The 26,858-nt window shown below is 39.2% G+C and overlaps 1 protein-coding gene across 6 annotated transcripts in view; it reads right to left on the minus strand.

The window, feature by feature from the left end:
- Positions 1-26,858, minus strand: part of ptprt (protein tyrosine phosphatase receptor type T) — a 318,570-nt gene that overhangs the window by 151,607 nt on the left and 140,105 nt on the right. For all 6 annotated transcript variants that reach the window (XM_051415102.1, XM_051415097.1, XM_051415096.1 and 3 more), the window contains exons 9-11: positions 20,760-20,875; positions 20,061-20,241; positions 8,629-8,738 (exon numbers count right to left, since the gene is read on the minus strand). In XM_051415102.1, the coding sequence (XP_051271062.1) occupies positions 8,629-8,738; positions 20,061-20,241; positions 20,760-20,875 (407 nt within the window). The remainder of the gene's footprint in view (positions 1-8,628; positions 8,739-20,060; positions 20,242-20,759; positions 20,876-26,858) is intronic.

Consider the following 26,858-nt stretch of genomic DNA (forward strand, 5'->3'; position numbering starts at 1 on the left):
ACTGACACAACTAAAACCTCGGTACATAATAAAGTCTAAGGTCAAACACTTCTTGTAGAAGAAGTAAATCTAGCACAGTTGCAACGTGACATGCACAACTGAAACTCTGCACTTAACTGCAATAAATATTTAAGATACACAAAGGAAAGGCAGAGCTGCATTACTATACACAAGTACACACAGCACACACACACACACACACACACACACACACACACAGGTGTAAGTGATACTAGGCCATTCCCCTGCAGGCCAGACAGGCAGTGTGACGGAGTAAATGGGGTCAGCAGCTCAAGGACTTGAAAGCCACACTAAATATAGTCCATTATTGACAGAAATGAAAAACAATACAGAGGAAGAGAGGAAAGAGGCGGTGAGAAGACAGAAGATGGATGGAAGTTATGGATGAGATTGCTTCTCACTCTTCAGTACCCGTGTCGTGACGATGTCTCTATTTTTGACTGTAAGTTTTAAAAGTGACAATTATTATATCTGTATTTTGATATAGTTAAAACACAAGAAAGCCTCTATGCATGTGTGTGTGTTCCTTGTCGTTTCATCTGCTGCTCAACCACACACACACACACACACACACACACACACACACACACACACACACACACATTACTGGAGAGCAGATCTTCTCTTGACAATCTCAATCAGCAGTTTGAGCGTGTGTCGTGTGCGTGTGCGTGTGCGTGTCAGACTCAAAGTGAACTTCCAGTAAGAGACGGTGTTAAGCTTTGAGTCGGGCATTAGACGCCAGCTGAGGTCAAATCCACAAGCAAGCTCCTCGTCAGTAAACAGTTTTCACAGCAGAGCAGTGTAGATGTCTTTGTTAAAGTCCCATTCTGTGATCCACATGTAAACAAAGGGGTTGGCTGACCCTTCAAGACTGAGGAAACAGGTTGGCAGGGTTTTTAATACACCCACAAACACTAGACAACCGTTAACTCGATTTATTCCTTTCTTTTTCTGTAAAAGGTTTCTTAACTTGTGTAAAATGGGCCAATAATATCACTAAGGATCAGTTAACAAACAGCCGACATGTTTATTATCATCTGTAAGTCAAACTATTCAACTAAAACTGCAATTTATTTTCATGGGAAGATTCCATATTGATTTACAACTACATAATATCAACAACATCAGTTAATATATGAAATACTGCTACCCGTAATAATGTTCATCATTTTACAAGCTAAAACCTCAAACTCTTGGGTATTTTGAGGCTATTCCAGTTTCCTATGCAAACACTGGTTTCCCTAAGTTATATTACGGATGCTCTGTTTGCATGGAAATCCGATGACCTCTGTCTTGCCATCTTTGAGTCGTTGCATGCCCTGTTGGATTTTTGAGGCGTCTTTAACTTCTTGTTTTTCACTGAAGCGAGCTGAGGCGCTGCTATCGCTCAGTAAACAGTAAACAGAATCAATAGCGAGATCACCTCAGGCGACTGCTGCTCTCCTAATGAGAATCAATCATTCCTTTGTTCAGAAACCAACGATAAGGGAAGAGAATGTAACAACTATATGTCTGCAGTTTCCACAGAAATCAACAACTTGGAACAGAGTAACTCACTGAAATAAATGCCAGACTGGTTGCCAGTATTGATTTTTGTGATTGATTAAAGGCCTTACCTGAGGAGAGAGGAATTTGAGAGTAAAGTTATTCACACACAAGACCAGACCAGAATAACTACACACTGTACTAGTAGCCTATCGCTTATAAATTTAACAGCTCAAATGTTTGTCAGCAAAATATTCTTGTTCTTTTCAGTCTTACTGCTAAGCAGCTGGAGGGTTGAGTGCCTTCAAGTCTTCATAATTGTTCCACCAATTTTCCACCAGCTTTGTATCAATGCAATCTGGGTAGTATACTGTATACAAATGAAGAATGTTTAACTTCCCTCCATGTTGCCTGCACCCAGAGCTCCCTGCTCAGTTGCCGGCGAAGATCTGCCCGATGACTTTTGCCTCTCTTGAACTGACTGTCCGTGGCTCTAGGGCTGTTTTTCGAACTACTAATTGTCCTTCTGTATGTTTTGTATACATCCCCGCACAGTGGGACAGTCAGATCGAGGGGGGCAAAAATCCTCCAGATGATGTGAAATGAGCAGGGAGCTCTGAGTGCAGGCAACATATTGTAGGGGAGTCAGAATCTGCTTTATTGCCAAGGTTTTCACATACAAGACATTTATATTTTGGTGCATAATAATTAACATTGTGAGAGAAAATGAACATAAAAGGTAGGAACCGTAAAGTCAAGAACATAAAAAGAAAACATTCACAATAGGAAATGTGAACTATTGTTATAAAAGATAATGTGTACAATATATCTGCTGGGGAAGGTTGTTCATTTTACCACAAATTCCCAAATTGTAATGATACAAAGCTGGTAAACAATTAGCAACATTTCCCCTAAAATGAGAAAACTCAGCTAAGGTTAAAGAAAGATCAGCCTGGTGGCCTAAGAAACCCTCAATGACCTTTGGTATGAGACACAGACAATCATCTTTGTTGTTAAAGTCACACACTTTGACCAACCGTCCACCTCACCAACCAACCGTCCACCTCCATGTATACACTCTTATATAACTGAATTGTTTTTCAAGTATGGTGCAGGCCTACACTGCACAGGACAGTACAACTTACTGAACATCTTATTACCTCTGTTCAGGAAATGAACTAACTAATTCATGAACTCATTTTCTTATAAATGATTGTCCTCAAGCTGAGTAAAACTAAAGCAATAAAACCCTATTAACTGAGTTATGGTGCTCTCCAGATTACGTTGAAACATGAGAATTGTTGACTTGTTTGGTGGTCAAACCGAATCAGCAAAGCTATGATCTCATGATTTGCTTCACTGCTCTGTTCTAATCAATGTTAGCATCAGCATCTGTTTATCTAGCAGGGGTTCAGGAATAACTCCGCAGAGAGCAGCAGGGAGGCATGCTAGCAAACAGAGAGGACCTGTAATGCATGGATGGTCTGATGAGGCAATCAAAGAAGGGATTGACAAGGTCATGATCTGTGTGTGCGCTAGTGTGTGTTTGAGCGCTTGTCTGCTCTCAGTTCAGTAACTGCCAATATCTGTGTATTATCTAAGGGTCAGAGGGCAAATAAAGTTGCAGGGAGTGTTATATGGCAGAGAACGTAGTCATTTAAACCAATTACAGTGGAAGCTGTCAGTTAAACATCCAGCTAGATTTATTTTTAGAAGTAGTGAAAAGCTGGTGTGGTGTATACAACCTGCAAACGATGGTCATTTCCTTAAAAAAAAAACCTTGTGTATTTAATTTTAACACATTATAGAAAACTGGTAGACATGACAAATTAAAGTCCTTATAGAAGAACAAGTTCTTTTATTTCCACTTGCTATACACTTTTGTAGGTTTAAAACATCCATTTCACAAATTGAAGACTTTTAAACCCAATCTTGTAAATTCCTACAGTTAAATCCCAGCTAACAGTTTTACTGACCAGCTTGTGTGCCAATTAAACTGCAACATGCCAGTTTAAGAAGATCAGAGTAAAAATCCTGCATCAAATTTGATCTAATCTACTCTGTGCAAGAAAGTTAAGACTTGAAATGAACTACTTTGTCCACTTGCCATGATGTCCGGTGCATACGAGATTCACCAATCACGTTCATTATTTTGGATTAGAAATGTACAATTTGACAGATTCTCTACCTGATTGGCAGTGGCCACCCAACATAGAGGGTGGGATAGACTCATTTATCAGCAATTGTGTGGTGGCAGATGGAAAGCTCTACTCTGGGGCTAAATGTCAGCTAAGAATGACATACTGATCAGATTAAGTGCCAATTAAATGTGCCATGCCAATTTAAGAAGATCACAGTAAAACCTTGCATTACGTTTGTCTAATCTGGCGTTACTGTGTTCCCTGATCTCCAAAAGTTTCTGGTACTTAAAGCCTACAGTTAGAATAGCAGTCTATTCCTCAAAGTTAAGATCCAAAATGGGAAATTACAACCGAATTGCAGTGCTTGAGAGATCCATATTCAAAAGACTGGCTTGTCAATATTTCAGGTATAATAATCAATACGTCATTTCTAAATTCTGTGTAATATTTTTTTGTTGTTGCTTGTTTTTTTTTTTGTGAAATGGCAGACTTGCTGCAGTGGTGAATTATTTTTTTAGAATCACAGCTCTTCCCTCCATGAATAAAAGACAGTAATACTTTTGTACCTCAAGATGTTTGTTCCTCAAATTAAAATCCATGTTTTGCTCTTATCTCACCTCTATGCACCCCTCACACTTCCGCCCTCCATCACATTTTCCCCAGACATAATTTATCCTTCCTCAGATGAATAGGACAAGAGGGAGTGAGCGGGGTGTGTGTGTGTGGGGGGGGCTTTGGTCCCTTTAGATCTCACCCAGATGTTTCCTTTAATCCTGTAATTAGCTGCAATTATAGTAATGGATGCAAGAGATGAAGTGATCATATTTGCACACTGAATTAATTCATGTAATCATGCCATATGATGAATGTCTTTTCTCACATTTCTACTTGCTCACTCGATATGTTTTATCTCCTCTCCCAGTTCTCTCTTCGTTCTTCTCATTCTGCTTATCTCTCCTTACAATTCTCCACCTCCACCCATCCATCTCAACCCCCCACCTCCTTCCCCCCTCCCTCTCATTGTCCTAGGTGTAATTCATCTGGTTTTCATCCTGAAAAGCGAGGGAAACAGATACCGGAAAAAAAGAAAACACAAGATACAACAGAGCAGGATAGGACACAACAAGAGCCCCTTTAGATGTTGCAGATGATGCCTTTAATCCTGTCAATAGCTGCAATTATAGTAATTATCTCTAATAGCAGCGCATTGTGTTGAGGCTCTGATATGTTTAACAGATGATGCCGAGTCGTGCCGCCTCCGCTGGGCAGAGAGGGCAGGGAGCTTATATTCACATTAATGAAACCGACACAAAACAAGGCGAAATTGATGATGGTCCCAAAAGGTTTATAGACTGCGGAGAGTGTTTTTCAAGCTCTGGGTCGAGGTCTAATGGAAGTCTCAGAGATGGTACTGAATGTTTTTTGTACTGCGCAGAAAGAGAGGAGTGACTGAAGATTAATGCAGAAAGGGCTTGAGAGAAAATAGAGGCAATTATATTAGAAGAACTTGCTGCCAAAATAAGATATGCTTGTTACAAGATGTATGATAAACTGAGAACGGGCAGCTAAAGTACAACAGTCTCAATTAAGTTGAAAAACTGCTATTTGAAATGTATGAAATAGATTTAGCAAAGAAGTCTGTTGGATAATACCAGCCATCATCTAAATATTATTAGATGGTGTGTTACAGACCGGCCTATTCTCACTCCCAACTTGTCAAATATGGCAGCATGGTCAGTGGCTCTACTCTTCAAACTGTGCAGTGTGGGTGAAGCTAAAGCATCGTTTCGAAGTCAGTTGACGTAGTATAAAGAGCAGTGAAGTCCACATTTGGAGGTTCTTAGAGTGTTTGGGTGGGTCAAACAAACACAGGACTTTATCAGGAGACCATTTGCTTTTTGTGTCCCGTGTGAAAATAAAAGTCAACACTAACTTATTTTTAAATTACCTTATAAACATAGTTATTTTTACCCAAGCCAGGATCTTTTACTAAACCCAACAAGTAGCCTTTGTGCCTAAACCAAACCATTGGGCAAGCATTTAAATGTGAGATGTTTCTCAGCAAGGTTTATTTTGAAAGTTTAACCGGATGTTCCATATTTATTATTGCTAAGTTGACCGCAGAGCCCTGCACGTGCCGCACTTTTGAAGCCTAGCGTCATGAACCAAGTGGCCATATTTGACAAGTTGGGAGTGAAAATGTTAATGTGGTAAACCTAACTGTAAAAGCGTCAATGATAACGATCACACAAATGCTTCCAAATGATAGCTGTGCATGTTCACTTAAAAACAGACAGAGAAGGATGACAGTCTGTAGGTGTTTGATAGAAAACCTTCTACTTTCAGCTTTATATCATTGTAAATTAAACTGGGCCATTTTCTTTTACATGTTATATATTTGACGATTAATAAAAAATCAGCTGTAGCTTAAGTCAAGTCCATGGTCCATGGTTGGAGTTCACATTTGTGTTACAAATTTATCACATTTTACAAATTAAGTGAAACTTAAAATGCAGGTTTCCACTCTAGTGCATAAGTGTATTAAGAGGAATGTATAACTGTGTGTTCAGAGTTTAGATTCCTATATGGGCAATACATGTTTCATAATTTGAAGAAGCATTTTCAGAAAGAGAGACTTGAGATTCTTATTCATTATGGCACAGGAGGAAAGTATATGGAAACCTTGTCCTGAATAACCCTGTTTTACACACACAGAGGGTTCTCAAACACACACACACACACACACACACACACACACACACACACACACACACTTACTCAAGCACTTTATACCTAACACATTTTCTCATTCACACATCCTCTCTCTCATACATACACACATGCACATTCACAAACTTAAGAACACACTTTATCGCTGACTACTTCACTAACTCCTCACACACTTTTCATCACTTGCTAACTCACTTTCTTTCACACACACTCACTCAAAAACTCACCAACTCGTTCAAGAACACACATTCCTTTGCTTAGTAATTCACTCTCTTTCACTCACTCGCTCACACACACACACACACACACACACACACACACACACACACACACACACACACACTAATAGCCCTGCCAGGTCTTGGTGTGAGGTAGCTCCTTGATGCAGTGATATAAGAGGCAGACAGGAGACAGAGAACGGGTCAATAATTCATTAGATAGAGGGCTCAACTCAACTTCAACCCGAATAAACCGTCTATGACCACACACACGAGCACACACAAAAGTGTACACCCACGTCTCTCAATCTGTCTCTCTATTTCACTCCCTCCCAAACATTGTCTCAAGGGCTGTCAAGGGATAAGTCTCTCTTCCACTTTCTCTATATTTCCAAGCCCTACTTTCCTCTTTCTCCTTCCACAAGAATTTGCACTCACTTTTGAATTGCTGCTCATATCTAAATTAATATGAGTGTTCATATCTATTCCTGGATATAACTCATATTTAATACCAATATGACCTGGCAGTGATGTATTAGACTATATATGACAAACTACTGTTTCTATATCTTCAGGTCTAGATTGTGTAAAAAAAAGACCCTGTATTTGAGTTTGGATTAAACTGATGCATCTTCATAAATACCAATCAGTTGCTACTTAGTTTTCTGTAAATTGCTGTGGCTTGTTGCCCTCTATTATAATGCTGTCAAGCTGCGATTGTGCAGAATTATAATGACTATACCTCAGACTAATGATATTAGATTGACATTCTGCCATGTCAGCGCTGAAAAAAAGAACATTTAAAACAGACATTCTCATAGGTACACTATATTTCCAAAAGTATGTGGACACCCCTGTCCAGCTTCATGGTTTCAGCAGCTGGGTGAGGCCATTCCCTTTATTGGTTTGATGTGGATGAACTTAACTAGCCCGCACAGAGACTTGACTTGGTTGTAAGTATTATTCTTGAAAAAGCATCTCAACAAGTTCTTTGAGCCCTCGGCTCTTCTTTCATTCTCCATTCACCTGATTACGTGTATTATGTCTTGTAAATTTATGCGCAAATCAATATATATATATTCTCCTTCCCTCTTCTCCTTTCTTTCTTTCTCTACCCTGTGCCTATGTCTCCTCCATTTCTCTCTGCTCTCTTGTCTCGTGTCTAGCTTGTTCGGCTCCTCCTCCTCTGCCTCTTTTCCAGTGGTGGATGACAGAGGTCTGAGTGGTTTGTGGCTGCAGACGAACAGACAGACAGACAGACTCTTGTAATAAAGCTGAAAGCTGCTGGAGGGCCAACCAAGGTTAAATAAGAGATCTGGGACATGAGATCAGCATAAAACCTGGGATCAAACCTGCAACCCTGAGCTTCACACATTGTCACAACTCAGTAGTTTCAGCACAAAATGATATCAATGTGAAAAATAGGCCCTCTACAATGTGTATGTGTTGTGTGTTTGGTCAAAGGTTGTGCACTACTGTTGTTACAGCTAGTACTAAGTATTATTAAGAAGTATTATCCTTCCTCCTAACCCTTATCTGTTGTGTGCGTCTTCACAATCCAATACAATCCAACTGTACCACTTTTGAAGTCATGTTAACTGACTCAATGCTAAATATGTTTATTTAATAGTTGTTGCCAAGTAAAATTCACCTGTTTATTTTCACCAATCTTTGAAACTTCTCTGTAACTTTAAGTTTAAGCAACTGTTTAGTGAAGTTGACAAGTTGAGTTTAGGGACTGAATTGGTAATTAATCTTCCTTAGTAATGATTATCATAGTTTGTGACTACTCTTTTTGTGTATTAAATTAATTCATGGAGTTCCTTTAAAATTGGGCTTAGTGAACACTCACTAAGCACTCTCTCACTAAAAACACACACTCACTAAAAAGTAAATCAACTATTTCAAATAAAACTATACTGAACCACCAAGAGTTCATCTCCAAGTGTATGGATTTAGGTCAGTAACCTTTGCCATGACCATGTAAAGTTGCCACTGAGGATGGGCATTGTTGGAAGTTTATGACTGACCTCGTACAGTGTGATGACCCCGTTGGTCTCGTTGGGGGCTTTCCACTGCATGAAAATCTTCTCTTCATAGGGCGTATTCTGCAGAGACTCCATCGGCACCGAGCCAGGCACTGCAGAGACGGAGAGAACACAAAACATTCTAATGCGTTTTGACTTCAATGAGTGTTCTTATATTTATTGTCTGCTTTGAATTGAACGCAAGTTTTGGCAACAACTGTACTTCATACAAGCACAATTTGAAGTAAATAACAGTTTCATGTGTGATGACACATTGTAAAGCCAAACATAACTTGGCATTGGCAAGTGTAGAGGTTAGTATAAGCTAACCATCTCAGAAACAATCACATTTATTTATGGTACCTTTAGAAGAGTATCAGAATAAAAGTGCTAATGATTTGCGTACTTTACTGACCTCAGTTAAAAGTCTCACAACAATAAAGTGAAAAGTGTGAATAAACCTTCAAACTGCACTCTCATGCAGCCATTAAACGCAAAATGAAATACAGCAAAGAACATCCATAAATACATTGCAGACATATTGGAACACATACTTCATCCTCCAGTCCCAAACACTGATACAAATAAAGCAGTGTGCATGTGAGACTGAACAGAGAGGAGCAAAATATCAAAGGGAGGGAAGAATTAAAGGAGAGTGTGAAGAAAAATCGAAGAGAGGACGGAGAAAGCAGGAAAAAGAGGAGTGGAGGAAGATTAAGCATATTAAATTTCAGCTCTGTTTCTCATCATTAAATTCTATTATTTAGTGTAGCAAAGTTTCAAATATCTGGGAACCAACTCAACAGAAATATTAAGTCATCCAAAATCTAATTCTGGGCTTTTTCCCTGTGGGGCACAATGAGACCCGCTGCTTGCTCCAGAAAATTTCATCATGAAGGACATTCACAACAATTAAATGTGACAAGGTATTCCATTAAATTTCTTATATTCTGAAAAACTGAAGTCGTTTATAGATATACGTATATATCAGGAGTACACACAGCAGGAACTGAACCGAGAACAACTTTCTTGAAATAAACTACTGTGCAAAGTATAACCCAGATTGTTGATTCAGGCTGTATGAAACTTGACAAAGAAATGTAGCTGAGAAACTAAATATTTTACATTTTTCTTTCATCAGGCTGATCACAGTTACAGTTAAGCTGTTGCTGTGTTCATAAATTGTTCAATTACATGAAAATGTTGTAGATTATTACTTTGTATGACATGTCATTTTCTGTTAGTGCAGCGAGGAAAGTTCATCAGAGGCTCCGCTGGTGTCATAATCAGCTTTTTGATGCTTCAGAACCCGAGTTTAACTGAGTTTTGACATTCAGATATTAGCTGTAATTTGTGAAATTAAACCAGTCTTATTCTTAGCTGTACAGGAGATGGACTGTAATGATGCCATGCAGCGATAAACTGTGAAGCAGCCCTGTAGACGGTGAATAATGGAACAACTGCTGAGACAAAGTGACCGCAGCCTGGGTCATTTTCTTGGGCTATGGGCACATTTTCTAACTCGCCGCTGGGAGCCCTACATTCAAATCAAACTCATTTGGATAGAATATTTCAAACGGAAAGTCTATTAGCTTACAAAGTCAATTACTAATTCAATGTCAATGGACCAACTGTCTCCTGTCAGGGGAAAACTTTCACCTGATGACTGGATGATTTCCAGTTTAGGGAGTCTCAGTGCAGTTTGTAAGTATTTGCACAGTGACACTTTTTTCTGGTGTGCTGACTCTTTAACCAAGCACATTGCACTTGAAATGAAACAATGACTTTGAGATTGAAGTGTCAACTTTAAGCTTTAATTTGGGGCTGTTCAAAACCAAATTAGACAATCACTATAGGAATTGTAGTCCTTTTTGTAGCCCTCTTCTTTGGCTTTTCGCTTTATTTGGATTGTGACAGTAGACAATGAAAGGAAAGGCGCGGAGAGTCAGGGGACCACATGTAGCAGAGGGCCTGGGGCCAGTGTGGTAAGGACTCAGCCTTAATATGAGGTGCGGGCTCTACGTGAGCTGCCAGGGCGCCCGTCACCCAGTTTTAAGTAGAAAAAAAGTATTAACCTAATACTAATTTACTTAAATAAACTTAAAAGCTTCATATTTAGAATTTCATAACAGATCCTTTGCAGTAAATTAAATCTACCATCAAAAGACATTTGGTATCCTTCCTGTTCACAGCCTGGTCTTCAGCATTGAAACACAAGATCAGTTGGACTGTGGTTAGATGACTGACTTGGCAGCTAGTGTTAAAGCATATGATTTATTCTGATTACTCAGTCTCAAGATGGCCTGTTTTACTGTCATGACAGTTCTTTGTTGCTTGTGGTGAGAGACTCTACCTTCAATCTACACTCAACTTTTGTTAGCTCTGTTGTGAATGAAGAAAACATTTTTCAGCAAATGCTGGATTCATAATTGGTCCCCAAAAATTGTGGAAGAATAAAAGGTACAGTGTGACTGTATAAAAAAACTGGAAGTCAGCACTGTTACATTTAAAATTCAATGGTTTGGAGAAAAAAGAAAATGAAGGGTCTGCCAAAATACTCATGGGAAGCACTGCAGTTGTCCATGTTTGTAGATATTTAGTGTACAGCATCCTGAAGACATCACTTAGAAAATCACTGGCAGGGTAACTTGAGGAAACGTAGCTGTCTGGCGGGTCATACTGAGCAGCGTCAGTACTGCACATCTCTCCTCTCGTTCACACATTCAGAGGCAGACAGGTTTACTGCTGCACATGTTTGACTTATTATAGTAAAATCTACCTAGTAACAAGAGCGTGCATGTGTTTGTGTATGTTTGTGTGTGTGTTTTCAGGAGGAGACAGGATTTCACATGTCTTTATGAAGGCATACAGACAGAGAAGAGGTGTCAGACACCTTGTCAGGGAGTGAAGCTGTCAAACAGTCAAACACACAAAGTCACACCACATTAAACACAAAAGCAGTTGCACACAGACACATGCACACAATAGTGCTTGAGACACAAGTGCACATACACAAACACTGAGGGGTGTGAATTGTTCTAAATGTTAAGGAGAAGGAGACAGACAGTGCCAGGAGGAACAACTCAATGTGTTAAAATGCAATGTGTTTTTGTGTGAGTGTGTGTGTGTGCGTGCAGATTTTCTGCCTCTCGCTCTCACTTCTTATTTTTGCTCTTCTATTTTCTTCATGTTTATTCAGCACTCACAAGAATATTTTCTACCGTGCAATGACCTCTGACCTTTCATCCATTTGCTATTGGCTGTGCATAATGTTGGTGACGAAGGAAGTTAAGCTTATTCTGCTTTGCACTCTGCTTTGTAAGTCACTCTGGATGCGAGTGTCAACTAAATGCCTGCAATGTAACACAGAGAGGGGTCTGACAATGGCAGGAAGCTTTTATTGCTCTTTGTCTGATGTGCATCAACTGAAAAAAGCTTTTCAAAAACATCCTGAACGTTCAGCAGCGAAATGAATATAACAAAAAAAGATTTCCTTTTACACTTGAGAATTGGATGCTATTAACCATCTTTCTTCAAAACATCAAGGAGCTTTAGGATGACCTCCAGTGTGGGGAATTTCAAATTTCTCCTGCTATTTTCCAAGCATTGAAAGTGTGGCATGACCTTAAGATTCAAGGCATCACGTAGACAACAGTCCAGTTCTTTTGGATAACACCGGCTTTCAACTGAAAACGGCATTGTTACGTACAAATGGCCACCATGTATTTTAATGTGTAGGATTTATCGGCATCTAGCGGTGTAGTTGCAGATCGATTGGCGATTCAACATGGCCGGATCCATGGAAGGCGACCTGTGGTATCTATAGATAGAAATGGCTTATTCTAAGGTAACAAAAACATAATGATTTCTATAATCAGTTGATTATACACTATTGAAAACATATCTACGAATATAATATTACTTTCTGACAATAGATCCTCATAAATCTGTACTGTATATATGAGCTGTGGGAATGGATTTTTTTATGCCAGTGTTTCTTCATCAAAGAAATCTAATTGATTTGATTTGATTTATAGAGCACATTTAATATAAATGATTATATAATTTAAACCATTATATATCATTTTGTGTGTAGAAACTGTTTTTGTTGTTGTTGTTATTTGTTCCCATCAGAAGGGGTTTATGCATTTTGCCCTACTTGTCTTTTTTATCTGTTATAAGAATATCTATAGTAAGGCTCAACATTAGCATTGTATAATCCATTTTACATTTGGGTCATTATACTGACTACAAGCATGTTTTCCTGGATCCTTTGGTCCAACATCGAATGCTTTTTTTTCACCACTCCTCCATCACATAGAATCTGACCCACTGAACACATTTACAACCATATTTACTTGACCTGCATGTATCATATCTGAGCAGTATAGCAAAATTTCATTGTGTTCTGTCTATAGATGGCTTTAAAGTAACAATCATTATAAATTACTACAATTGCCACAATTACTTAGTGGGACTCATCATGGTCAACGTCCTTGCACAAAGCCTCAGTGTTCCCAGTATGATTATATACATGGACTGTTTCATAATTGTATTAACTTTTATGCAGCCTTGACAGATGTTATATGCCGCTTAAAGCTTTCTAATCATATTTGGTATATTTTGTTTTTACAAGGTGAATGACTCTTGGACTTACAAGAAGCCTCACTACTGCATGTTTTGGTAACTTGTCACTTGTCAAGTGAAATATCTTTTGTGATTCATATAATGAGTGTGTTTATACATAAATGTACACTGAATCTATACTTGAAATAAGGACATAATGGAAAACATCCAGGGGTCAAAATCCCCATATGAACTTTTGTGAGTCACAGATATGGATACACACACTAACACAAACCCACACTGTCAGAGAAGTCTGACAGAGGAACATTTTGATTAGTAATTTGAAGGTGTTGATTAAGGCCCCAGCCTGTGGAGCATATCAAATTACCCTAACAAAGAATCGCAATTAGATGCTGCCATTTTTATTCAACACCTTATCACTCACTGTTGTGTGCGCGACTACGTGTGTTTGCGTGTGTACTCTCATCTTTTATGAAACACAGTGTCTACCTGGATATCTGGGTGATGCCTTTGTGTGTGGTGCTGTGTGTGTAAATGCATGTGAGAGGATTGTATGACTCACAGTATATACGCTGACATCTATCTGCTGCTTTCCAGCATGTACGAGACTGTGTGCATCATGACTCACACAACGTACCTGTGTATCTGCCGTGAGTGTGTGTGTGTGTGTGTGTGTGTGTGTGTGTGTGTGTGTTTCTCCCGGTCTCTCTCTCTCTCTGTATTTGTGTGTGTTCCTGTGCACCTTGGGGGCTGAGACAGAAGAAAACAGGCTTCATTGAAAAGATAACGGCAGCTGTAACACATTAATCATAACTTGATTAACTTCCACCGTGCTGCACACTGAAAGGCCTGTTTTATTAAGCCAGCACTCTCTCTCTCTCTTCTCTCTTTCTCTCCTCTCTCTCTCTCTCTCTCTCTCTCTCACTCTTTTTTATCTATTCCTATTTGTCTATTTCTTAGCACTTCTCTCTCTCTTCAAATTGTCTTCACTGGCATGAAATGAATCTCTACATTTCCTGTCTGGTTTTCATTTCTTTGGCTCTCCCTATCAGCCCCGATCAATGCTTTTATTATAATAAGCGACAGACCTGGTTGTTTTTCAAGGAAATTTTGAACTTTTATTCTTTGTTAGTGTTAATATACTTAGTGTAAAGCTTTGTAGCAACTACTTGCTAGCAAAAGCAAATTAAAAAGTTATGCTTATTAGTGATGCTGGGGATTGTTTGCACTACATGTAATTAAGATGAAAGTGGATATGCAGCAGTTGGGTGGTTTTGTTTCAGCAAAACACCAGTTTGCACTCATGTTTGAACATGAAGGGGATTGTTTCCATATGAAGAACTTGAATGTATTTGATTAGGACCAGACTGAGTATTAAAAGGTGAACTACAGGCCGCCTGATAGTGGCCCAGGTTCAATTCCTCTCTACAGCTGCTACTATCAAATGAAGGCAATGAATAAAAAAATAAAAAAATAATCCTAAGAGAAATTTAAAATAAAACAGTACATGTTGAACTGAACCAACCAATGACTCCTTGGAAGGTGACCTTTGGCATCTGTAAATAAAAACGTCTCATTCTAAGTTCACGAAAAGACAACAATTCCTATATTAAGATGATTATACATTGATAAAAACATACCTATGAATAATATATGAAATTCTGACAACAGATCTTCCTAAATGTTAAACACTGGACCTTTAAGAAGGATATACCCAGGTCGGGAACACAGAAATAATTGCAATGATAAGCACAACATCATCTGTGTGAGTGGTGACTTAAAAGAGCGAACGACAACTGTCTTGATCATATTTCTGTTTTGGCCTTGAAACCCTGATAGGTTTAAGTTTTCAAAATGTTATTGTGAAGACACTACCACCATAATACAATGCAATGCAGCATAAACAAAAAGATCCTGTCTGCTATTGTGTAAAAAAGGCGCATCGTTTACTTTAATTTTGAGCCATCAGTCCCTTTGTAAGAATGATATAGTGTCTTTTTCAAATGATGGATATCTCATTTTGGAATGAAAGACCTCATTTAGTCTCATGGTCACATATGAAAACATGGAATAATCCATGGTATATCCATTTTGTCACAAAGCTATTTTTCATGTTGTTAAAGATTTCATCACTGCAGAGGGTTTATTCTCTCTGTGAACAAATAAACACATCTTGATGAAAAGCCAGCAGTCAGGAATTACCAGCAGTGCTGCAGGACTGGATTAAGATCATTGTGATACAAGGATTACAGGACAGATCTGTATTAGTTAGGATTCGAGACCGGACTGTATTTTCCTTGGTTTTAAAAGAGAGCACAAGTGTTTTATCTTAAAAACATGAGCCGGTGTTTTGTAGGAGACGTTTTTTAAAGTTTTCCAAAAAGCAGATGTTATAAGTGGGTGAAAATCCTTGTTTTTAAAAAGGTAAAAAATATTTATTTTATCATTCAAATATCACAGTGTAATTTCCATAATCATGTAACAATTGCTATAAACAGTATGCCACAAAACGCAGGCTTGTAAAAGTCAAATCTTTAAAAATATCAGAATGAAAAACTTTTGAAGTTGTTAACCTAAACCAGATTCAGTTTTCACACAAGCTTTGAAGAAACTTAAAACACAAAGCAGCACCAACAAGGCACGATTAATTATGGTGATTTTTTGTTTTCATTTATTCTTTTTTCACTTAAAATGGGTTGAGCACTCTGTGATCTTTGGTACACCAAATAAGTGGTTAAATTGATGATAAATTCACTTTAAGGGATTGCCTTTTTGAAAAGTGACAGCTGCACAAGCGAAAATAATAATAATAACAAAAGCTGATGTCTCTGATTGTTGTTTTTCTTCTATTGTGAAAAAAAACTGTGCTCTGAAGATAAAAGGATTATTAAATCTCAATGACTGTGGTTGTCCTTTGAGTGCGGAGATCATTTTTTCTCTTTAATAGAAATGGGGGTGTTTATAAGGATATAAACATGTCACAAATAGAGGGATATTTAATATTTAATATCTGCTGTTTGACTTTGAAAAGTACTTAACCTCTGGATATCTATCCTGATAGATAAAAACAACATATTGAGCCAGAAGTGTTCGCAACAACGTAACATATTTCGTTTTATTGCTGTTTTAACATTAACCCTTCCTTTTTACACCATTAATGTAAAACAGATTTCTAATATTTCCATTGAGGCATCAGCATCATTAATTCTCTGGAAACCACATATGACTCACCATGCACATTAACCTGGAAACCAGCTGTGCTCAAGTACGCAGGTTGAGTTCACTGACATTATAAGCGAGGGTGAATAGTCTGGTTTTCAAATGTAGGCGTGCACTTTCTTTATCCTCAGATCTCCAAGACTCCAAACACATCACTTGACTTTTGACTTTGGACAAAGAATTTTCAATATAATAGCCTAGTACAAGTGATCACAAGGCAATGACAAAAACTGTGTAGTAAAAAAAAAGAACAGTAAAAACGCTTAAGGAAGCTTAGCTGGGACGACACAGATTTGTGACGTGGCTATAGCAGCCCTTAGCGCTGGTGTGGCAGCTGTAAATTCAAAGGCATAATATTGAACATCATTTATTCTGTGGTAGCTACTCCAGTATCACTATGTAAAGGTATATTTTGTAGTTTTTGACCACTAGTAGTGCTATGAAGCAATGTTTTTGAGTGGGCAAGACTACTATATAATACACATCCATGCAGATGGTTTCATACTGTTCTACTGAACCAAACGGGGGGATTTATCAGCTACAAATCCTGCTCATGTCGGACATTCAATCTGTCGATCAGGAAAGGAACAAGCTATTTCAGTAGGCCAGCTTATACAATGTACCCGGTTTACTTTTTCCCAATAACTAAGTGGGAGATGCTCAGTACAGCTTCAATCTTCACTTGCAGCTTGGATCTAGAGGGGTTAAACACTGTGCTCAGGGGCATTTCGATGAGAGTTTGTTGATACACTGATTAATGCAGGTGGCATTATGTTGCCCTTACAACACAGTTTGCTGATGCTGTGTATACCATTGTATAACATTCATTCTTAGATGAAAAGGTTGGCAGAGTTTGTGTGCAGAAGAGGTGAGACAGCTACACCGACTTCCTCTAGCACATATTTGATAAATAAGAGGCCTGGCGGTAAAGCAGCTGTATTGAGCTGACCTGACAGCTACCTGACAAATAGGTGTTTCATGGTTAGGTTAATAGGCTGGTGTGTACAATGAGTGGACATGACATTTGTCTCTAAGGCAAGTCTCTCTGTGTGTTTCTGTTTGTGCGTGCGTGTGTGTGTGTGTGTGTGTGTGTGTGTGTGCATGTGTTTGTTTGTGGCTTGAAATTGTCTTTTGCCATTATGAACGGATGGACAACTGGAGAAAAATGGAGGACGGGAATAAAAAACAAACATAAAGATGCACAAATACAGACAGACACAACACACAACAGACCAAAAAGTGTATTTTAGATAACTAGTCACCGCAATATTCAGACCAAAGTATAAACATCCTCCTCACAGTATCTTTTTTATATGTCCTTGTGCTTTCTCATCTCGCAGGTTCTTATCGATCCTGGTGGAGCCTCCTGCCATGGTCCTGCTAGATTGCCATTACCAATACACTTGTTGCTGTGCATCTATCTGTCTGTCTGTCTCTCTGTCTGTCTCTGTCTGTCTGTCTCTCTCTCTCTCTCTCTCTCTCACCCCAACTGGTCGAGACAGACGACCACCCACCTAGAGCCGAAGGATCTGTCCTAGGTTTCTGCCTTTTAACAGGCAGTTTTTCCTTGCCCTTGTTGCCAAGTGCTTGCTCATGATGGTACTGTTGGGTCTCTGTAAATAATGTTTTAAAGAGTTCGGTCTAGACCTGCTCTATTTGAAGAGTGTCCTGAGATAACTTCTGTTATGAATTGGCGCTATACAAATAAAATTGAATTGAATTGAATATGTAATAAACAACTATTATTATCATAGTATTTTTGTAGGCATTTGAAAATGTGTGTACCCTTGTATTTGGGTGTGTATGTGTGGACCTACATGATCATAAACTCAATGAGAAACTCATTTAATTCACCTCCACCGAAAGAAACGTACATTGTTGAGAGTAACATTTTTATTTCATTAAGCCATTTTAACTTTCTGATATTCATATTTCTTTTTTTCTTCATTTTAACTTTTTATACACTCCTAAAGGCAATTAGCATAGTGGTGGCGTGCAGCAGAACAAAAGCACGGCAAAGTTTCTGGAGTAAAACCTTCAACTTCTGAGCAGCATGGAGGTAAGAAAGAAACACAATTTTCTGCAATAGTGGATGTGTCAAATTAAAAATGCTGAATGCCTCATTGTGAAACAGCCAAGGTGTCCATGACTTATGTGACTGTGTGTGTTTGTGTGCATCTTAATATACTTTAAATCTTAAGAGTGCAGCTTACAGTAGGTAAAACAATTAAGGGGGATATGATTAAAACCTGAGAAGCTCTCATCCTGAGATTACTGAGTCTTGTGTGCATGAGAGAAAAGTAATTTTCTATCTTAATTGCAGATCCCTCATTTTGTCCCTTAACATAAGTTACAGTATATTTCTATGTCATCAGCAACAGTAAAAAATATGAGCAAATCCATTTATACATATATATATATGTGTGTGTGTGTGTGTGTGTGTGTGTGTGTGTGTGTGTGTGTGTGTGTGAGAAAGCGGCTTCATTTGCTGGAGCCCCAGCTCCATAAAGCCATTACCGTACAAACAGCAATTAGGCTCCGTGTGAACAATTGCTGTTCTGTTCCCTAATTACTGAATTACAACCAGGAGATTAACGATGGTTAAATAAAAAACAATTAAGAACAAAACAATTAAGGCTTTTTTTCCTTCCCCCCAAAGCCATTGCTACTCCCCAGTCATGCTAACTCTTTTTAAAGGGTTTAGACAACTTGCAGTATGTGTGTGTTCAGCTACTAAAGGTAGGAATTTCAGGCTGAGATGTGATGTTCCCCAGAAGCTAAATTCAGAGGATATTAGTTATGAGATCAGGAGAAGAGCAGAGAGCCCTGAGGAGGGTGGGAAAGAGATGAGAGATTTAGGATCATTACAACAATGTTTTTATCCTGCTTATCAGGCATTGCTCTAATGGATTTCAAGCTATTCCAGTTTATCGCAGGCAAGTTGTTGAGAGGAATGTGAAGCATCAATGAATTATTCGTAGTAGTGGCTGGGGCAAATACTCTGTTCTGAATTAGTAGAACATGGAGCCCTCTGGAAAGGAAACAGGAGTTTAAAATGTTGTTGCTTTGAAATAATTTGAACTCCTGGGGTACATTTATATTTGAGGCATTAATAAACTATGTCAGTTATGTCCTATAGGTCTTCCTGCTCAAGAGCACAGTGATAAGATAGCTGCTGATTGGTGCAATTTTCGATGATGCAAGGATTGAACCTGTTATCATGTGATTATATAGATCTAATGTGTCTCTATATGCTATCCCGTTCCCTTAAGGCAGTGCTTAGTTACTGTAGCGGTTGTTGCTGCACTGCAGTTCCCAGAACCATCTGTCAGTCACACAGTGTGGGTTGGTCTGCGACGGCCTTTAGCTTGTATTTTATGTTAGAGTTTCTGTAGGAGGCCAGTTCTCCTGTTTATTCTTAATGCTGTTGCTGCTGTCAGAAATGTAAAATGAATAATTTTTCTGTGAGCCAGAGGGTTTGTATCAGGAGACACTGACCAAGAGTGAGCTGCTAGAATAGCTAAAGCTGTCATGAACTGGCTGGTTATAGGTTGGATCAATACTTCATTATACAGTTTGCTGTTAAACAATTTAAATGTACTCTTGCAAATGTTGTTTTTTTCACTCACCATCCTCCTCTGTCTGTTTGACTATCTCCTCGCTCTCTTTGCTGCCCTCGGGGTTGGCAAGGACCAGCCGCAGTCTGACCGTGACAAAGGGCCTCAGCCCCCTCAGAGTGTAATGTGATGACGTCTGGATCAACTCCTCCGCTGCAAACTCCTGCTGGTTAAACACGTATTGGTACTGCACCTGGAAAACAGGAGAGAAAGAGACATATATCCCACTGTAATTTGGTTATAAACAATGATTGCTAATGCAGAGCTGCCCTTATGTAATGCATTTAACCCTGCAATGCTTTGACAGAATTGCCAAGTAGAGTGAATGTGACTCAACTGTGCAGGTCCAAACTGTGAATGTCACGAATTGGACATGAACCTGAAACAGGGGCGTTGCTAAATGTGCATAAAGGTTCAGCAAAACACCTGCTGATGAAGCAAATTATGATATGATATTGGAGTGTAGAGATGGAGGGGTTTGTACATTCACTTTTAGTTACAAAGCATAATCATTTCTTTAAATAATTTTGCTATTGTGAGTGAGGTTTAACATCTTTGAAATAATGTACCAGCCAAAAAGTTACTTGACCTTTTACATAAAAACTGCAAAATGTGCCACCTATTCTGACTTACTTTCCCGTTATGCTTTCATGGTGGAGACTAATTAATGTCCATAAAATGTAACTTGCACTTCTGACTTGCTGTGCGTACCGTCAGATTGTAGCTGTGGCAGCGTGTCACAGCATACCCAAACGTCTCCCACTGTATAGTCAGCTGGCGGGCTCTGACATCCACCACATTGACGTTTTGGGGACCATGGACTGGATCTGAAGGAGAGACGGAAAGATACAAAAGTTAGTTCTTTGGATGAGCAGCAGAGATTTTTGATTGATAATTGAGCATATATACAATACATTTGAGGAAATGATATATTGAGTTCATAAATCTGTTAATGTATGCTCTTACACACAGAAATATTAAGTCTTCAATTAATATTCATTTAGCTTTTGTAGACAATCTGTATGTAACCAACTAATCCTTGGAGGTCCCTTCCTTTCCCAATGATCCAACACACTGTTCTGGGATTGCTAGCTACATCAGCCAGTTGAACCAACGTCACTTACATTTTGCAGAAGCAGAAGGTGGTGTATTATTAAAAGTCACTGTCAGTAATTTGGTCCAGTGCCTTGCTCACGGCCACTCTGAGGGGACATGAAGGCTGTAAACAAGTTCACAGGTTCCAACCTGTGATCTATTAATTACTGGTAAATCTGTCTGACCGCTAGGCCGCTAGGCCACGCTGCATCATTACAGGAAAGCCCAGATTCCAGAGCCAGAGATTACCACAGAAGTCTCTGTATTGATCTGCAGACATTTGGAGTGGTTATTACTGCCTTATGCCCATATGTCAAACACACACAATACCAGAGATTCATGCACAACCAGCAACAGGCTCCAACCCACCCACGCACACCCACACATGGTGAAAACAACCAGACGCACACACACAGACACACACACAGCATCCTTCCAGCCATATGTTGGGCTCTCATCCCCAGGTTTGTGTACCACGACTGACTGCACACTAACAAGCTTGTTCAAACCAATCTTTCTGTCTGCCTAATTAGTTTCTATCAGCTAACGATGGCAACTAAAACAGGTCACTGCATAATTACAGAAACTGTATTAGCTCTGTTTCGCCAATGGAAATGAAAACTTTACTCACAATGTGTGTGATCTCCAAAATCTGCAAAGAACAGACACCTACCTACACAGGAGAAATTAGTTTTGGCACTGAAGTAAAAACGAATTAATTATGTCTGATAATTGTTGGAGGAACCACTAAGCCAATGATTTAGTGACCGTTGACAGGGATCTGTTGTTCTTAAGAATTGAACACGCATCCTCAGGCAGGATTTTACCCTTGATGTTTTAAAATGTAGTTTGCAAAGTAGTTTGAAACTCAGAAAACCTTTACAGACAAACTCTGGAGATCATTCAGCCATTGTTAAAAGGCTCAGTTTGTGCACAATGCGACAATTCAGCTTGAATACACACTGAATTCATTGTAGTAAGAGGGATGACATTTTACTCCAAAAAGCCAACATTTTATCTAAAAGCTCTGTTCCATGAATGCTGTGCATGTCTAGAGCATGGCAAAAGTTGGCTTCTCAAAATGTATTTGATATTTGGTATATTTAGTAAAGTTTACATTTTCAGACTCTGTAATAATATTCATCTCAATAGACCCTTTCTTATTAACCTTTGGTAATAAGTAGTTATGAATTTCTATTTGGGAGAAAAACATATTGATGCCTCCTAAAATAATTAAAAAATCAACTTCATAGACTTAAAAGGAAACTTAACCCTAACTTTTAGCCCAGATGATTGTGTATGAGTGCATTATAAGATTGTTCAAACAAGCTACTTAGTGTAAAAGTAAGATTAGCCTAATGAGAGGAGATTAGACAACGGCACCATGGATAAGCCATCTTAGAGGACATCTGAGACAGAAGACTGTTTGGTTGTCAGTGTGTGTGTGTGTGTGTGTGTGTGTGTGTGCCTGTGGAAGGGGAATGCTATGGCTCAAGGATGAGAACTGGAGTAAGCATCCCTGCAACTCTGAGATATCTTGTCCATTTGTGTTCTTGTGTATGCATCTGTACTGCATTGAGAGATATGCGTTTGTGGGTTTTTAGGTGCAGACTTTTAGCTCCCTGGGGTGCTTTATGGTTTAAAGAGTCTGTGTTTCTACTTAAAAGACCAAAGCCTATAAAGTAATCTACCATTCCTGGATAAGACTGTGCTAGACTGACATTTGGCAGCCAGGAAAGCTGCAGGGGGGAGGTGATATTACCAACGTATAACTCAATCCTCAGGTCAGCACAGCAGGCAATATCCTTTCACACAGCCCACATAGTGTCCCCAGAAAATAGGACTTTACTACTTCTGACTGCGACTGATGCAGATGGGCTGATGGACTTCTATTTCCATTTCGTTGAGGAAATAAATGCTGCATGTCAGCATGCAGCACTCAGACTAAAATAACTTCCCATTCTGCAAACAATTCTTCAGATATCTACTTTCTTTTAACAGGTGATGTAATTACTTGTCTGCCTGATTGTCTGAAAGACAGCAGGACATAATTTTACTCAAATTTTTTTATGGATTTTCTTTTCAAATGTGGTGGGCAGATAAACCTTAAACCAGTGAACCACTGATATTATTGTAATCTGATGTGAGATTCCCATCATCTGATGATGGAAACAGGCAGAGATCTGATTACAAAACTTAAGCTTCTGATTAGGGTCAAACTAACTAAAGACATAAGTGATAACAACGATCTGGTGTAACAGAGAGATGGACTGGGCAGGTTTACACAAAGAATGCAAAAAGATAATTGTATACATCTAAAAAAAAACAAATCTGTGACAGACCAGTGACATATCCAGGGTTTTTAAACCCAATACATGCTGAGATAGCTTCAGCCCCCTCAACCCTCAACAGGATTAATGGTTTGAAATTGGATGGACAATGACTTTTATTTACAACAATAACAAAAAATAATAATGTAGTCAACGACAGCGTTTACTGACAGCTTGATCAGCAGTGTAAATATTTTAGCAAAGGACACTCCAGTGGGAGACAAAAAATTAGAAAGATCTTGTAGTCAGAGTCAAACTTCTCTAGAGAACAAATGTGAACTAACCTGTAATTATGCATGCTTAAGTAGATCAAGTGATGTACCTATAATGAACGCACACACTGTAATTCCTCAATTACGGAGACATAATCACTCATCACTGAGCCGGAGAGAGAGAATGAAATAACCAGTTTTTCCCCAAGAATAGCAATAAATCAAAGCGCCTCTCACTGCAATGACTCTCGTTTCTGCAAAGACTCAAACCATGTTAGCTAAATCAGATTTATGCTCAGAGGTCTGGGGAGGAACAGGCCAAAAACAACAAATAGCAGCCAACCAAATCCCCCTCGCCAACCATGACTACCACTGCCACCCACTTAATCCAGTGGTCTTTCAGTTGGGTATGATGGAAGCTAATCTTTCGGATAATCTGGCTAGCGCTCAGTTGGAGCCCCTCTAAACAGATTGCCAATTTCTGTTTTGGAAAACACTGTGGCGGGGTTGGGGGAGGTTAATTCAACAAAATGAAAACAGAAAAGAAACAGAGGAAGCAGAGATTCCACCAGTCATAAATAATATCACTTTTAAAATTAAGTTTAAAGCCTTAATAAGTGTTAAACATTGTATTAAATAAAGTCATTGGCACTGCTGTGCAACCACACCCCAAATCTGGTTTGTTTGAGTTTATTGTCTGCCTCCAAGTACTTTTAATGCTGTTCCAACTGCAGCCACCACGTCAAAACTGCTGCACAGCACAGCACTGTTCCAGAGTGTTTGGTTTGCCACTTCTGCATCTTCTTTTTAAATTTGAGGTCAAATCAAAAACCTTCACAGTGTTCTCTGAGAATTGGCAGTGAAGGGATAGAAGAGAGTTGGTGATGAATGGAGTAGGATGGAGAAAGAGAGATACTGCGAGAGAAAGAGATTAGGAGAAAAAGATTGGGAGAGGTTATTTGAATTATAACTTTGTTTACATCGTTAGGTCAATTATGGTGTCTCCCAGGCTGCCCTTGGTCATGACAAATGCCAGATTTGTCACATCATCCATCTGATTTATTCTCCCCTCCTCCTCTCTTTCACTCCATCCACATGCCTTCTAAATTCTTCTTTCTTGCATCAATTTCAGCCTCTTCTTTGCATCCATTCTAGCTCTCTAAACCCGCTGATAATGATGTTGGGATGAAGAGAGTGATATACAGTAAAAAGAAAAATAGACAGTGACAGAAAGACAAGCTCGGCAGAAATGAGGAGAAATCTGTGGATGGATGGATGACTAAATTGGAGACTGGCTATACTGATCAGTGGATGAATAAATGTACCAACGGATAGATAGAAGGAAAAGAGAGGTTAGTTATGTATGCATGGACAAAGAACAATCATATCTCCAGAGGGACATAAGCCCAGCACTGGGCGAGGCTTCCACCTTCATTAATCAGGATGGGTCATAGGTTGGCATGTTAGCTATCACACACTGTGAAAGGGCAGTTTAGATGGCACAGCTGGCACACAATGTGACAAGGCCAAACAGTGAGTCATGTTGCAGCCAGACTTGGTCTCCCTCTCCCTGTGGTGGACCAGGGGATACAAGTGGCCCTTGATATGCCCATTAAAAAGGACAACAGAGGCTTTAGCTAGCCAGTGGCTTGCTATCCTACCACTAGAAGATAACATGAACTACAAATAACTCCAGTAGACTGGTAGTATAGTGCAGCATACACCTGCTACCTGCTCAAGTGAGGCAACCATTGGCTCTTGATACAATAGTCTATAATACCACAATGCCTTCTCACTAGAAAATAAAAATAAAAAAGGCCTACCTCATCAGCTTTCGAGCCCCAATGTGTATACTTTTTATGTGATAATACCACCTTTCAATTGCATCCAATGATGAAGTTTCCAAAAATGAGACAATCCAGGTGAATCTTGATTAAGTCTGCATGTGTCCTTAGTGTGCTATGGACATCAGTGGACATACCTAATGTATTGGGTAAATGACAGGGTTGGACAAATATATCAAGCGATTTTTTTGGGGCTGATTTTTGTCATTTAATTTAGCTAATTTAATGGTCTGCCTCTGAAGAACAAGAGCTGTTGCTCAGCGGGGCAGTACACACACTGAGCCGAAGAACGAGTGAGAAGAAAAACAGCGGTAGAGCCAGAATATTTTGACATGTAACTGGGGTGAATTAAGGGTATATATTAAGGGAATACAGAAATACTGTTGGACTGATCACCCAACCCAAATAAATGACTCTTGCATCAAGAAACTAACTGCAATGCATACACACCCTATCAGAGTGTGGAAGATGGAAATAGAGCTGATCCAAACAACATGTCTGGTATAAGAAAACAACTACGGTTAAATTTATAATAAGCAAATCCAGGTCTTTTAGCACTGGGATTGACCTTTCCTCGACTCTTCTACAACTCTAGGCTGAACTATCTGTGATCATCGACACAATGCTAGCTAACAAGCATATGTGCCTGTGGATAGTACCTATTCCCTGCTGATTTGACCTGAGGTAGAGATAAAGTTGTTTTGCCTGCCTTTGAAAGTACTTAAGGGCCTATTGGATGTTTTGGCAGGTAGATATCTAGTTCAGGCAAGAGCCTAGTGAAGCATTGTGTTTTGGGATGCCTTCCTGAATCTGATGAATGAGCAGCAGAAATGGAGCCATTAATCCAAAGACTTTAGGGAGCCGTTCCAGGGAGAAGAGAGGAGGGGAGGAAAAGGAGGAGTGGAAATCAATCTTGCTGCCTCCCTTAGCTCCCCATCCTCCTCTATGTTGCTCTCCTGTTGCTTTTGTTTTTCTCTTACTCTTCCCCCGTATTAATTGTAAATTTGTTCCTGTGACGTCATTCATTGTTCACTTCTTATTCTTTCTTTTGGCCTCGCATATTTTTTTCTCTTTTTGTCTTCCATGTCTATCTGTTTTATCTTTTTTTCTCATCAGCTCTCCGTCATCCATCCTTGCCCTTTCCCATCTGCCTCATGTGCTCCTTCTCCCACATCGCTATTTCAATCACTCACTCACTGCTCGTTTACCATTCCAGTTTTGCACCATCTTTGCTCTTAAATTCTAAATCCCAACTTTTGCATGACTTTTCAGCTTAAGCTCCTCTGGGTCACATTGAGGTTAACATTCGTTGTGAACAGGGAATCCATT

Source organism: Dicentrarchus labrax, unplaced genomic scaffold, assembly GCF_905237075.1.
Source record: "Dicentrarchus labrax unplaced genomic scaffold, dlabrax2021, whole genome shotgun sequence".
NCBI lineage: Eukaryota > Metazoa > Chordata > Actinopteri > Moronidae > Dicentrarchus > Dicentrarchus labrax.